Here is a 15,570-nt window from a genome sequence, read left to right on the forward strand (position 1 = left end):
AATTTTCGTGTACGTGCCTTTAGAGTTAAATGACGTAATATAAATAATTTGTTTTTGTTCTGGAATTGCTTCAAAGATGTGTAGCACGATTATATTAAATGTAACAAATTACCATAATTCCGTATTATCCGTCTACTTCTGCAGTTATTGCAGTGTTATGATTCGTCAGAGTTATTCGACATTTAAGCTATTTTTGTAGGAAATGGAGCCATATTGTAAAAAACAGTGGAAAATATGTAAGGTGCATTAGGGTAATTCCGAATGACAGAAATGCTCTGGTAATTCCGGAAGGGGCATCTTGATATGATGGAAATAATGGCGATTTTTGTGCGACTTTCGAAATTAGACGAATTTCGGAATTACCCTAGTGCACCTTACAACTTGTTATGAAGGTAATAAGCGGCTTTTCTTACGTTTCAAATAATTGTACACTTTGAAGTTTCGCCAAACCGCCTTACGATACGAACTCAGAAGTTATCAAGACCATTCCTCTACTTATAGCGACTTATATCACAATATCAAAGGTTCCCAAACTGCCGGCAAAGCTAAAATAGTTTGTAAACATTTAAGTGGTCGATATCAAATGAGTCCCGGCGGACTTGAGGTATCATTTGTCGAGGGACCGACCGTTTGTAGGCTTCGAGGGAAAGGTACCGGTAACTTGAGCCCTTAAACGGTTCCGGAATGCCTGAGAGGATTTGGAGGGGTACAAAGTTGCTTTTTGATAGTTTTGTAGTTATAGTTATTTTTAGTTTAAGAAAATATGAAATGCTCTCCTGTTTTTTTTTCTATTTTTATTATAATAGGGCTTACTCACGTAATAGAAATTTTGATCAGTTAAAATAGGATTACAGCCACTGCAATAGAGTTTCTGACCTACCTAACAAAAGTAATTATTTTGTGAGATCTAACAAAATTAAGTGTATTATAATGGCACACTTTAAAAACAGGAGTATTTTTAATGCTGAATGCGCTGGGTATGAAAAAAAAATGGATTAAATAGTGTAGTAAAATCAAATATCATTAATAAGTTTTACTACAATCTTTTCTTTTTTAATTATTTTTATTTGAGCTATCTTTTCCTAAATACGAGACTTCCTCTTTAAATGTTTGTTAAACTATATTCTCCAGAAATGGACAGGTATAGAACTTTGTAACAAATCAAATTATTTTATTAAATATTTTTCGATTTGTTTTTTAAGTAGTAACACTTCTTCTTCTTCTTCCCAGACCTTGTCCCATTTACTTGGGGTCGGCCTTCCCTGTTCTCTTCTTCCATAGTGCACGGTTTAGTGGCAGGTTTGCGTCGTCTATCCCTTGCTCTTAAGTAGTAACACTACTATATATAAATTAAAAACTGAAATAGATACCATACACTAAATACATACTACAAATTATACTATTAAAATTATACTAGACAGAAAACTAAAACTAAACCTATCTAAAAAATATAAATACCTAAAAGTCTAAACCCTGGCTTCTCGGCAAAGTGCTCATCACGCAGGCAGCATTCCCGCGCTGTATTGCAATTGCAATTCTTTGCGCGAGAAAGCTGCCGGCGCGAGGGTCACCTGTTGCTTCCCTTAACCGCTTCCCCAACTCCCTGAGAAGCCCACGCGCTCCTTTACCCCACGGTCCTAGTGTCTCGACGCCAAATGCTACGAACTCATAGTTGGCGCCGAGACAGCTATATTTGTTGGCCTTAAACCGCTCCCGTGCGTCAGCCGCCGCTCCGCCCTTTTTGCTGGTCAGTTGGATGTAGGACGCTGCCAACGTGTCGGCGCAGGTAGCGTCCCATACCAGCGCGCGGCCCTTTCTCCAAGGGATTAACGACATCCCGTCCGGACGCTTGCGTCCCGTGCGATCTGGGGCTCCAGAGCTGCAGGGACGTTAGCGCTGACGAGAGCCCTTCTAAGGATGTCGTTAAGGGCGGCATGACGAGAAAGGCGGCCTGCGCCCGAGGAGCAGGAAAGGCCGTGGTGGCCCAGCCGGTCTACTGGGGCCCCACAAGAAGCACAAGCGTGGTCTGTGCATATGTCTACTCCAAGCCGGAGACCTACGGCTATGCGTAAGGTACCTGATGAAGAGGCCACGAGTGCGTTCAGGGTGGCAACGGATGCCAGGGTGTCCCACGCCCTTTGTTGTTTGGGTCTGGATGGCAAGCTTGGGTTCGGTCCTGTTAACCAAGCATTCGTGGCCTCATCCAAATACGCGATCTTGCAGTTTGTAGCCGTGGAGGCTTTCAGGATTTTACCTGCAAGATCAGACCTGCTGTGGATGGAGGACAGGAACGCCGGCAAAGCTACACTTGAAACGTTACGAGTGCCCAAGCCGCCAAACCTTACCGGTAAACAGGCCTGGGTCCAGGCTTGCTCACTAAAATGGATGTTAAGGACGGTCTCAATTTGGCATTTAAGGATGGAGTCTATGGAGCTAGTTATATTGGGAAATTTCCAAATAGGACAACAACGCAACAGATAGGTAAATTTTGGAAGGAGCAAACAGAACTTCAAAATAAAAAAGGCACAGTGACTATTAATTTTGACTAAGCGGTCCGAATGATTTGTAAATGTAGAAATTGACTTATTGATTAAAGGCGGGATGGCCTCGTCAAAAATAGGTGATCCCAGCAAATGTAAACTATCTTTAGAAGTGATTTTGATATTTGGGGCGACGTTATTAAAGTCTTCGATGATTTGCGAGGCGGCGAGCGGTTCTATTTTGTCTGAAATATATAGTTCACATTTATTCGAATTTAATTCGAGGCCAATGTGACGGAACTGATTTTTAATTTTGATTAAATCAGCCAAAACAGTTTGTGAATTTCCACCTATGGTTCCATCATCGAGATACCACACGTTTAATTTTGAGTTTAGATTGTGTATTATCGAATTTATAGCCAAACTTAATAAAGCTGGTCCTAGAGGATCACCTTGTTACAGCCGAACGGATCTCATGTTTTTTGTAAACTAATTTTGAAGGAGAATGGTAGCACTGTAGGAGAAAGTTATAGATTTCTGGGATATGAACTTTGATTTCGTTCAGCAGGGTGTCCCTACTCACGGAATTAAAGGCGTTTTTAACATCCATTTTTAGAAGCACGTCGCACATGTCACTCTGAACAAAGGTTCGTACAGCATGAACCGCTGCCTCGCAGCCTCCGTGAGTGCCAAAACCGACCTGAACGGGTTCAAAAAGTTTCTGAAATTTAGAACGCGTCAGCCGAACGCAGACTTTGGCAGCTAAACGACGCAAAGTCGAGCCAACAGCAATGGGACGCACCCCCGCATCCTTCTTCGTAAGTGCAATAAGATTGGCACCGTATATGATTGGAGTTACGTTACACTAAAGAAAAAGCGATCAAGCCCACTGGTGGCGAAGCCGGGAATCGAACCCGGGTCTCCAGCTAACGCGGCTGACGTGCTGAAAACCGTTACACCACCCCGACCGCCGAGACACCCGTCAAAATTTCTCTAGTGTATGTTATCTCTGAAGGCTAGATGCCTTCGACCAGGTATAGAACCTTCATCAAATATGTACAACCGCAAACGGCTCAGCGATAGCAATAATTGTATTACAAATTGTTCGCCTCCATTAATTATAGAAGCGGACCCGAACACAAACGACGCGATATAACGTAATCCGACATCTTTAGTCAGAATCTACATAATACTAATTGGCTGGCAATGAATTTAGAATTTAATATTAATATTTTCAGACATTTCATCTATCTTGGCATGATAACACAGATATAGATTGTTTCATTACTATACGCGAAGATTTTTCAAATTTAAACTGAAATTCAATCGAAAATGTATAGTGTGTAAAACTATTTACAAGTTTACGGGCAATCCTGTGGCTATATTCTATTTCTTTTACTTCAATCGACACGCATTCACCATATAAACAACAGTAAAATTACTGGATTAATTGCCTTCGCAATATAGCGGTCCTTGTATTTGACCTGACCCTTATCAAAATTGTATCTAACATCGTAATATCCCGACAGGACAAATTAGATCTCAATCTACGAGGCCTGGCATTCAATATTGTGTCGGTTAATCGGTGCCGGACAGATAACGCTCCGTCACTGTTACTTAATGTGGCTTTCCAAGCCCCAAGGGTCCTTAAGGGAGCAAGAGAGCTTGAAGCTTGTACACACTGAGAGATATTTGGATTGTGAATTTATCAAGTACGACTTGTTGCGGGTCTATGCGTTTGAAACGAAAGTATTTTAGTAAACGGAGTAAATCACAATAAATATTGATGATACAAGTCGAATTTGTTCGAACAACCAAACTTGTTATGTTATATATTTGATTGAATAAGCCAAACATATGTTTAAAACAATATGTGTCATGTTGCTTTTATAAAATAGACTTGTTGATTCAAATATATTGTTGATTCAAATGACGAATCTTGTAACAGTAACTTGTAGAATGTACTAGTTACACTTAACAAAATCTAACTTATTGTTTGAACCAAAGAGCACGTAGGCGCTATTTTAACCAAAAACTTGTTGAACGAACATGAAAACTGGTTGTTTTTACTCTCAGTGCACGTACATAATAGTTTTCCATCTTATTTTGTCGGAAACGTTCGTATGTGTCGCGCTAGTTCACCGTTAGAGCATCTTTTGCTGAGACTGACTGAAATAAAAAATATGAAAGCGGTTACGTACGTATACGGATCGGATACTACATACAGATCGTTATTTATGAAGACACGTGCTTTGGTTCGTATATCAAGCTGTTAAAGGTTAAATTTGCCAAACCTACGCGTCATCATCAATGACACAACCGGGTCGTTACCTGTCGGATGTACGATTATTGGTCGCGATTAATCGTGACAACTGATTGGGCGATTTATCGACGACTCGGAGAGATTGGGAGAGGGATTGAGTACGTATGTTGTAATTAATTGATTAGGCCTTTACCGGTAGACATCACTATGTAATCCACTTATGTGTACCTTGGGTAGATATCAATACGTATATATAGTCCTCCTCACCGATGGCGATCTCAGCAACTATGGATTACGCCTGTTATGGGCTCTAATATGGCTGGCCAGGCGTACGTAACCATGTATAATTGTATATGTATAGGTACTATGTTAGTTTTTTGTCTTAAAGAATAATAGTTATTTGTTTTACAAGGGGGCAAAGTTGTTGTTTAACCGCACGTGCCAATATTGATACCCGAGCAAGCGAAAGATTCCAATATTGAACCGCGAGCGTAGCGAGTGGTTCAAAAAGTGGAATCTTGAGCGTTGCGAGGGTATCAAGGCACGAAGGTTAAACAAACTTTGCCACCGGGTGAAACACAAAATTTTTCACCACACCAACACTATGAAAATATGAACTGTAAAACATCAAAATAAATCATATACTATACTTCAATTTATTTAACATTCATAATTCAAAATAATCATTCATGCGTGAATTCCAACACCCAGCTTTAGACATTAAGGTAAAATTTTTATGAAATTACTTTGCATTCTTGTGGATAAAATGCAATTTTGCTATCTGTTTTCGAATAGCAAAGAAAGCCTTTATCAGTTGGTGTGGTGAAAATAATATTTTTCTCAGCAGACAATGCCAATATTTAGGGTATTCACTTCTTTAAACTTTATAACACAATAAAAAAGTACAAAGGGTGGACTTAATGCTTTAAGGCATTCTCTACTAGTCCATAGGGCAAAACAAAACGAAAATCACGAATCTGGGTACAATGAGAAATGACTAACCTTATTAACAGAATATTAAGGGTACAGCGCGACAAATCTCGACTGGGGGGCAAATGTAACTGGTCCATTTTTTCCATGTTTGCAATGTTTGCATTATTAAATAGAGTGTCCACCGGTAATATATGGTAAGCGTGTTCAGTGGATTCATGTCGAACTCCAAATCAGAGTGTAAAATAATGGAAAACATGGATTAGTTACAATTGCCCCCCAGTTGAGATTTGCCCCGCTGTACCTTATATGTATATAATATGTATTCCTTATCTACCTGATATTATTGTATGGTATCTGCCCTGCCTTAGCACTAGTTCTTATTGTTTGTCCCACTTGAACACTTTTCAATGCGTTCAATCTCATAACCAGAGATCGGATTTTTGTGCGTCATCTCATACTAAAAGTCATTAAAATGACGTTACTAAAAATGTCGCAAATCCGTCCGATCTCTGCTCATAACCATTTATAATATTGATAATTACATTCACTTATTTAACATGCTGAAATATTACGAATCACATATTCAAATGCAGTAATGTGATTTATTCACAAATGTATTTGATATTCGTTTCGATAACTCACCAACCAATGTTCTAATTAACACTTTACATGCAACTACGACAAATTAGGTAATATATTATATAGGTACTATATCCGATAGACTAATCGTATTAATCACGACTATTGGCTATTGATTTTGCTTGATTTGTGGACCGATAAGATTAATACGTGATGTTTGATAGTATGTAGTTTGTTATTTATAGCCAATAGAAGTTAAGAGTAACCATTAAACTTAATAGCTAGGTTAAATGTATAATAAGCCCTTCAGGCATTGTACCAAGGATGCTGGCGACATTTCCTCACTGTATCGCAATGATGATACGTTGTGCGATTAAGTCGCTAGCTCTTCGGTCACCGGTACGTCAAACAGATAGCCAGTAGTTAGGTACCCAATTATCCCAAGAATCTTCTCGATTTCAATTTTTCAAAATCTAACGATTTACGTAAACAAGTTATGTGACGACTTTATTAGAATGGCATGCCAAAACAGTCAGATTTCCCAACGCCTGGTTGACGCGTCTGGTGACCAGAGGGCTGGCAGCCTGGCAGCTACTTTATTCAAAAAGGCAAGCCTGCCAGCCTATATACTGGGCACCATTCCCGCTGGCGAAGACCTGGGGAGCATTTGTTATTTGTAAATATATTTTAAGTTAATTCGTTTTAAGTTGTACATAATACTGCATTTTGTCAAATTTAAAAATAGGTTATTCATAAATTCTTTATTTAAAATACAATCAATTTCTCTAAGAATAAAAATACACAAATTAATATATATTTACAAATAAAAAATGCTCCCCAGATCATCTTCATACAACTTTCTCAAAAATATACCATGCCCCATAATTAATGACATATTAATACATTTTTAAGTTTAGAAACTACGCAAATACACGTATCGAAACATGATTAATTGATGCTAAAGTTAGGAGGTTTCAGTTATTTCATGTTTGTTACTTGATCGTTCTACTACAAAGCCAATAACGAGACCAGAGATACCTTTCAGATCCGTCAGAATATTGGATATCCTTTCGCCAATACACACTACATATTATCAAAGAGGATCAAGTATTATAGATCAAGTATAATGGCAAAGTAAAATATGTAATCTATATGTAATCACGGAGCATAGACTGCCATCTCTCGACACAAGCTTAAAACTTTTAAAAACCTCAGTTTTGACCATTTGGCCCATATTCTTAGCTTGATATGTATTAAAATGTCAAATATTAATATTAGCGCCATCTAGTCGAGCGTCCCCCAAAGGTGTAACGCCATCTAGGCCACCGTACCTTTTTCTTAGACTGTCTTAGACTGTAGCTATCTATACGGAGTTACATATGACATGTCTTTGATATTATTTTAGGTTTGCGGTTCACAAGTACCTACATACATCAATATTTTGACAGAGGTTTGAATTCAAGGCAACCGTATGTTTGTTGATAGTTAATTTTGTACCTATATGTAGTTGTAGGTACGGAATAAGAAATATTATAGTGTGAAAGCTGCGGACTGAATATTCAAGTCATTTCATTCTTACAACTTTGACGACCCACGACCGATCTGGCCTAGTCAATAGTGACCCTGGCTGCTCAACCGACGGTTCTGGGTTTGAAACCCGGTCAAGGCATTTATTTGTATGTGTATCGTCGCCTATTTAGTACCCATACAAGTTTTATTTAGTTTGGAGCTACTGGAGCTAGGTTTATCTGTCTAAGGTGTCCCCAATATTTATTTATTTATTTTTATTAATGATATCACTAATATTTTCATCATCAAAACAACTGAAAAAGTCAGACAAATGCCAGACCAAAGATCTTCACAATAGTCAGTCAACGATATACATTGTGATAGGCTAGTAGACATTCCTACACGTTGATCACGTAGACAACGTAGTAGTGATTGAATACAGATAAACCACCTCTCCATACGATAAGGGATTGCCTCTCAGCACGTAGGTTAACTGTATATAAACTATAAGCACAATGTGACTTGACGGAGGAGTGTTAGGAGATAGGTGGAATATATTACACCTAACACCAGAACTAACTAGTGTTTCCATCAACCAGCTCCCAGACTCTCAGCCTATTTCAACATTGCACTGCAATATCGTCGCACAAAGAAAGACGCAAAAATTACACACTTGTCACCTTATTTTTCAACAAATTGTATCACATATTTCTGCACACGTACTCGAGTAAGATATTGCAAGTTTCGCTTGTTGTACTCCCAGTTTCAGAGGTCTTTGTCAGCCAAGAACACTGTTGATCTAATCAGACTTGCCGGACAAACGCGGGCCGGGCCGGATCGTGCGGCGTCCGGCGTCCGGTAAACAGCCTTTGTTTATAGTTGTATCCAGCACGGTTTGACGGTGAATGATATTGTGGTTTGTGACGTGGAACTGGAAGGATGTATATCAATTTGTTGCCAAGTGATACTTATAGGAGCAATAAGCAATGGACATAAAAAAATGGACAGCTCTGTAGTATCTAGATGTAATTAGCCGTTGGGACTCTTAAGATCATTGTCATACTATTTATTCAGCAATAAATATACGTGTTGTGAAAGAAAAGCTAATAAAACAAAAATATGGTAAAGTTTTATAAAAAGTAACAGTTACATATTTATGATGTATGTTAGCAATTTTATATTTATGTATACACAATATTTACGCTCTGTAGCTATGAATCGGAATTGTTCATGTTACATTCTTTCAATTAATATTATGGATGTTTCAATAAATTCTTTAAGTTTCAAAGGACTAGGGTTAGGGATCAAAGGACCCTTTTTCTGCGTATTAGTTTTCGTTCAAAAAAGGAGCAAAGTTAGATCTTGGTCTCTCTTTCTCATGAAACGAAAAAACAACCCATTATGTTTTTGAAATACGGAAATCCGTTGCCAAACAACAAACACATATTAATGTATTAATAAGAGGTCAGTGGCTTAGTAGCCGTTGAAAAGAGCCCCTGTTACAGGTTCGTGGTCAAACTGTCACGACAGACGAACGAAATCAAGGGGTGAGTGGTCAGTGTTGTCAGCTCTTTATTCGCCGTGTCTCTCTCTCCCTCTTTTAGTATTTGTGTCTCTTCTGTCTTAGGTTGAATGATATGATATGAAAGTCTAGTTAGGTACCTATCTACGTATTATATAGATCAAACTGTCCTTTCGTATTTAATAATTCATTGTCATCGATGATTGATGTTATTCTTAAAACGAAATTTTCAAATTTCCTACTTATCTCCTCGATGTGTATTTGACTGTACTCTTGAAGTAGGTGGTTCTTCTTTTTTCCTACTTAGTAATCTAGTGGCGCATTTGTGATTATGTAATACAGGAAGTTGTCTAGTAATGTTGTATTGTTGTCAATATCAAAATCATATCATCCTGCATGAAAGATGTTACTCGTGCTACAGTCACTATGTTAGTCTCGAGTTGCTTAAAAATACTTGAACACGGACATCACATCATGATCATCATTCCATTGCCCTTTTCCCATTATTTGGAGTCGGCGCAGCAGATCATCTTCCTCCGTTCCTCTCTATCAGCCGTACCTTTCTCATATAAGTTCACTCACACATTCATATTTTCTTAGGCCTTCCACTACTCTTGTATCCACCTTCATATGTACTATTCGTTTTATAACATTGCTATCATCCCTCCACATTACATGCCACGCATTACATACCACGGACATCGCATATTTATGATATATCGGAATATATCTAATGGCGGCTGTACACAAATAAGTTCAATCAAACGCGAGGCAATAATAATTCATTCTGAAGGTGCTACACTCGGTACGCCTTCATTCTTATTCGCCGTAGTCGCCATGTTAATAGACATGGATAGTGAGGGGCGATCTACACACAGGCGACGCACGTAATAAGACGCGGAACGGACGCCAGCGCCGCGCTGCCCGAGTGTAATTTAAAAAACGTCTCCTCAGTACGTTTTGTATAGGAAAGACGTAAGACGCGCCCCAAGCAACGCGCCACCGGGCCTCTAGGCAGTGCGTCTTCGTCGTCTTACGTCTTTCCTATACCACACCTCGCACACTGGCGATCAAATATATGAAAGAGGCGCGTTCCTAGCACACAGTCTAAGCTTGTGTAGGTGAACGCGTACTATGCTTGTATGAGTGAAATATGTCGGTCGACTGTTCGTGTTTTTGACAGGCGGTAACTGTGAGGTAACCGAGAGGGGGTGGACGGCACTTTCAGCGGGGAGCGGGAGTGGCCATACTGTACGATAGTACTCTTTATTATACTAAATAAATAAATAAATAAATATTATAGGACATTCTTACACAGATTGACTGATTGATTGATTGATTGATTGATTGATTGATTGAGATACTGTGCCTATACTGAGGTTATGTACTGAGGAGACGTTTTTTAAATTACACTCAAGCGACACGGCGCAGGCGTCCGCTCCACTCCCCACGTCCCTCGCCGCCCGTGTGTATTTTACGCCGTAGGACGCTACGCGTCTACGAACGTTTCGTAGCAGCTTAATGAGCTACAGATGTAGTGCGAAAAGATTCGCCTTCGTATTGTTACGGAAACGTACGAACGTGTCGTGCTGTTTCAGTCAGTCTCAGTACGAGATTTACCGACATTGACTGAACTAGCATGACAAATACGAACGTTTCCGGAAAAATACGAAGGAAACCCTTTTCGCACTGTATCAGTACACCGTTTTTTACTGTCACTTGCTTAGGAATAGTTTGAGCTACTTTTCAGATCAGATAAATAAAGGTTTAAAATAATAAATTACAAAAAGATAATAAGGTGTTCTGTATGTAGATTCCTACATGTAAATTCCTTAATTAAATAACAAGTACACACAAATCAAACTCCAATACCTTTAAAACGACACTGTAATACCGCGGTACAACAATGATATGAAAGCCTCCGCCGGGCACCAAACCGCGTCGGCAGCTTTTGTCTCACTAAGCCTATTGTACTCTCAACCAATATTACCACGAAACACGCCGAAACTGACCTTAAGTCGGATTAATAAGGCTTATATTTGAGTGGTGGGAAATACACTGTTTTTAATAGAAATAGACTTTGGCTAGACGCAATACGGTTGTATTTCAAACATATGCAACGAGATAGCTCTCTGATAGAAATTGTTCTAAAGTGGACTATAAAGTGGGAACTGTAAGGTTTAAATTACAATACGTGTAGCGATGGTGATAGCACGAAACCTGCGCTTCGAGTGAAGATTGAAAATAAGCCTTCTGCACAACGCGAGAAAGTCTAGATTTCAATTTGTCACAATTAAAAGCAATATGGTTGCTTTTTGCGAAGTAAAATAGACCTAAAGGTATCAAAGACAGGGTTTAAATTCATTTGTGAGTGAAGGGACAATGCGTTGGTTAGCCACGGCGGGAAATGGTACACCGGACGGGGACGTCAGTCGTGTAGGCTATTCATAAAGCAATCCGAACCTAGGATATTTGAATGACAATCGTTAACGCTAGACGCCGACTGAAATGCAGTCTGGCTCTGTCGCGCCAATACGGCAGAGCGATAAAAATAGCTTGCTACGATAACGATACTATCGTAAGCGTTTTTGCATTTGCCTACGTACCCATTTGCGGACCAGTGGGAATAGCTGAGATGACATGGGAATGAGTGAATCGTTAACAGACGCAAATCGTAACTTTAATAAAGTCCGTCTATAGTAAATTGTTTTATATACAACCATATCATATGCTTAGAAGCGATTTGAACACTTTGGACGAAGTTTCCGTTGCGGATATGAGTTTCACACAATAATTAGTTTTAAATTAGTTTATTTTTTGAAGTAGTTAACTGTTTTACGATTAAACAGGTATGAATATCCTCATATCCGTAGGAATACTTATTGGGTGGTGTTTGATTAATGTTGGTGCATTTTGATGCACGTACAATATACGTATATAACAATACCGTGCTCGGCCGGGATTATCCCCGCTCGGTTACATTTCGAATAGAATAGAATAGACATTTCGATGATTTGTGACTATGTTCACTGAAATATATTTTGTGATATTCAAAATTTACGGTGGGCATGAGAATAATATGTCTTTTTTAGCTACAATGGTGTAACTTTTGAATTGAAACAAATATTATTTTGTTACACCACTGCGCATGTCTTATGATGAGATATATTTTTGAGCAACTCTTTTACACTTTGATAATTGTACTTTCAATTGCAACAGTGCATGGGGAATTTATCAACGAATTCATTCATAATTTCTCCATGCAATTTTGCAGCTCACTGTTCGTTCTAAATGACCTAACTTAATCCTTTTGGCGTCGAAAACTCGAAATCGAGTTCATTGATACTGCCACCCAACAGCCAGCGACTGCATACGAAGTTGAAAGAGTACAAGATAAAACTTACGTGCTGTTTGTTTTCGGCGAAAAGGTTAATCTAAAATGAAATCCATTTTATCCAAAATTGACATAGTACTTACTGTGAAAAAAGCTGAAGAATGGAAATTTCATTTCGAATAATTTCTAAATAAGATCGCTTCAAGTAGGTATCTATGTTAAATAATATTTCCTCAGTATAAAATATTAGCAAGCGCTCTCAAATGCTTGCAGCCCCGTATTCAAATGGCGATATTTTGTATGCACCCGGGTGTTATTCCTGCCTGCATTTTGAATACTAAACTGCACTGAATCTTAAACAGGCTTATAGGAAACTGTATTGAACGGTGCTGTGTATATTATTTCCTGGTATCATAATTTTGCTCAAACTTTGTCTATGAAGAATAACAGAGTTGTGTGGTATAAATTTTTACTGTACAGTCGTATTCAGTGCAAACTTTGCATTGAAGAATATACTACAGCTGAGATATGATGAAGGCAAGGTCGCCATGAGATATGATGGAGTTGGAGGGTTGAATGGCGGTTAAGTAAAACCTGGTCATTAATGGATGATGTGTTGTATTGTCGATAATCAATAAGTACAAGAGAGAGAGAGAAGTAAAACTAAACACCTTGTATAGTAAATTATTGCTTACATGCTATTTTATTCACTTACGTGCGTCACATGTATGTTGCAGACACCAAGGATTATTTATATAGTATTTACATACTTCATACTAAGCATCGTACCTCGATTTTTTAGCGCCACCTATTAAATACTATGATAAGTACACTGACGATGCCTACAATTTTTTTTTCCAAAATGTGTATCGACGTTATATCATGATTTTAAAATAAAGACATATGTCATTTGTTCTTATAAAAAAAACACGCAAAAATATAGTTTTAAGCCTAAAAGGCCCATACAATTCAGAGGTACGCTTTTTTGTATGGGCTTTGTCAGTCCAGTATTCAATCGTTCTTGACTACACTTCAAGGATAGTCCTTGAAGTGTAGTCAAGAACGATTGACTACACTTCAAGATTGATATACTTAACTTAGTTTTTTCTTCTGCAGAATAACATGCCTGCACCTGCCGCTGCAGTCAAAATGGGTGCACGTGGGCACCGAGCGCGGCAACGTGCATGTGGTCAACATTGAGACGTTTGCGCTCAGCGGCTACGTCATCAACTGGAACAAGGCGATCGAGTTGTGAGTACCCTAGCATATTACTACTAGGCATTTGAGGATAACCACCTCAAAACCTTATACACTGAGAGAAATTTGCATTGTGAATTTAACAAGTTCGACTTGTTGCGGTTTATCCGTTTGAATCAGCCAAACGTATGTTTAAAAAAAACAATATGTGTCAGGTTGTTTTTATAAAATCGACTTGTTGATTCAAATATATTGCCGATTCAAATGACAAGTAGCTTGTTGTTTGAACCAAAGAGCACGTAGGCGCTATTTTAACCAAAAAACTTGTTGAACGAACATGAAAACTGGTTGTATTTTCTCTCAGAGTAGATAAAAAGCGCCAATTAGAGAGATCTAAGTCCTCCTACGTGTACGTATAACTGCGCTGGCGAACTTTGTTGCCACACGTGCCAGCGAGTATTTCAAAGCAAGTTCGGCCTCTTTTATCTTTATCTATCATTCTATGACAACGCTACTACTTACGGTATTGTCGTAAGTTCGTCCGAATTTTACTTGGACGAATGCGCGAAGAAATTACGTTGTTGATATTTTTGGGGTTAGGGACTTTTTGCATTCTGCTGCTGTAAGCTGTCGGGCCGCTGGTGGTAAATGAAACGCGTAAAATATTTGACTGTACAGTATAATACAATTATGTACACATCACACAGAAGGAAAACACAAAAATATATACAAAAAAACTGGCTATTTACACAAATATTCACAAAAGTTGTGCGAAATAGAACAGTTGTCGCTCATTATTCCGAACTCTGAGAAAAAATCTGTACAAAAACAAAAGACGCGCGCTGGCAGCGGCATCCGTACCGGTCAGGCTGCCAGCACGCGCGCAGCACTAAGGTTGGTAGTTCCGTCGCCTACAGCTGCGATAAAAATAATTCTGAGTTTGCTATAAATTTTGATCCTCACTAATCTTTCATTTTGCATTTCTTAGACTAAACTCTCAAGAAAATTGTCAATAATAAAAATAAAAATAGAAAAAAATAAAAATAATAAATAATGAAATAAGTTTATAAAAAACCTAAAACCTTCTAAAAATCTTTTTACATCACTCGTAAACAGTACTAATGTCTAAGATTTAATCATGGTTTAAATTAAGAACTCTAATTAACTTGGTGGCCTATTCTTAAACCGTTCGTAACTCGACGACATTCGTAAATGAGCGACAATTCTCACCTGTTCTTATCGCGCAACTAATGAGCCGGCCACTGAATGGAATTGAACGAATTGATCGTTCCATTCACTAAAAGCATTCCGAATGAATGATGTTATATTTAGACCGCTATCGCTGACACGGCATTTGGGGCGAATGTTTTATTTTCCTATTAAATGATATAAAAGCGTGCGTGTTGTATTTAGTTGGTCACTTTCTTGGTGTTATGGAAATATGTATAATAAAAGGGAAGTAATTGTCAGGATGGGCGCATTTATATTCAGTAAATATAAATGCGTCCATCATATAAATAATTAGTAGTGTTAGTCGGTTGTAGGACCGATATCCCATACATTACAGGCGCCATCTTGGATTTTTTTCATTGAAATCCGTCCGACATCGGATCGGATAATGTGAAAACGGACTTAGGAATAGAGTGGGAGGAGGTTACCCAATCTGCCCAAGACCGTAGTCAATGGAGGAATATGAGCCCTACATCCCAGCAAAGGGTAACAGGATTTAAAAAAGAAGAAGAAGACTAAATAA

The 15,570-nt window shown here is 38.5% G+C and overlaps 1 protein-coding gene across 1 annotated transcript in view; it reads left to right on the forward strand.

Moving 5' to 3' along the window:
- Positions 1 to 15,570, forward strand: part of LOC125229598 (syntaxin-binding protein 5-like) — a 525,297-nt gene that overhangs the window by 455,728 nt on the left and 53,999 nt on the right. Inside the window, exon 4 of the mRNA XM_048134478.1 lies at positions 13,737 to 13,871. Within this exon, the coding sequence (XP_047990435.1) occupies positions 13,737 to 13,871 (135 nt within the window). The remainder of the gene's footprint in view (positions 1 to 13,736; positions 13,872 to 15,570) is intronic.

Source organism: Leguminivora glycinivorella, chromosome 9 (genome assembly GCF_023078275.1).
Source record: "Leguminivora glycinivorella isolate SPB_JAAS2020 chromosome 9, LegGlyc_1.1, whole genome shotgun sequence".
Classification (NCBI taxonomy): domain Eukaryota; kingdom Metazoa; phylum Arthropoda; class Insecta; order Lepidoptera; family Tortricidae; genus Leguminivora; species Leguminivora glycinivorella.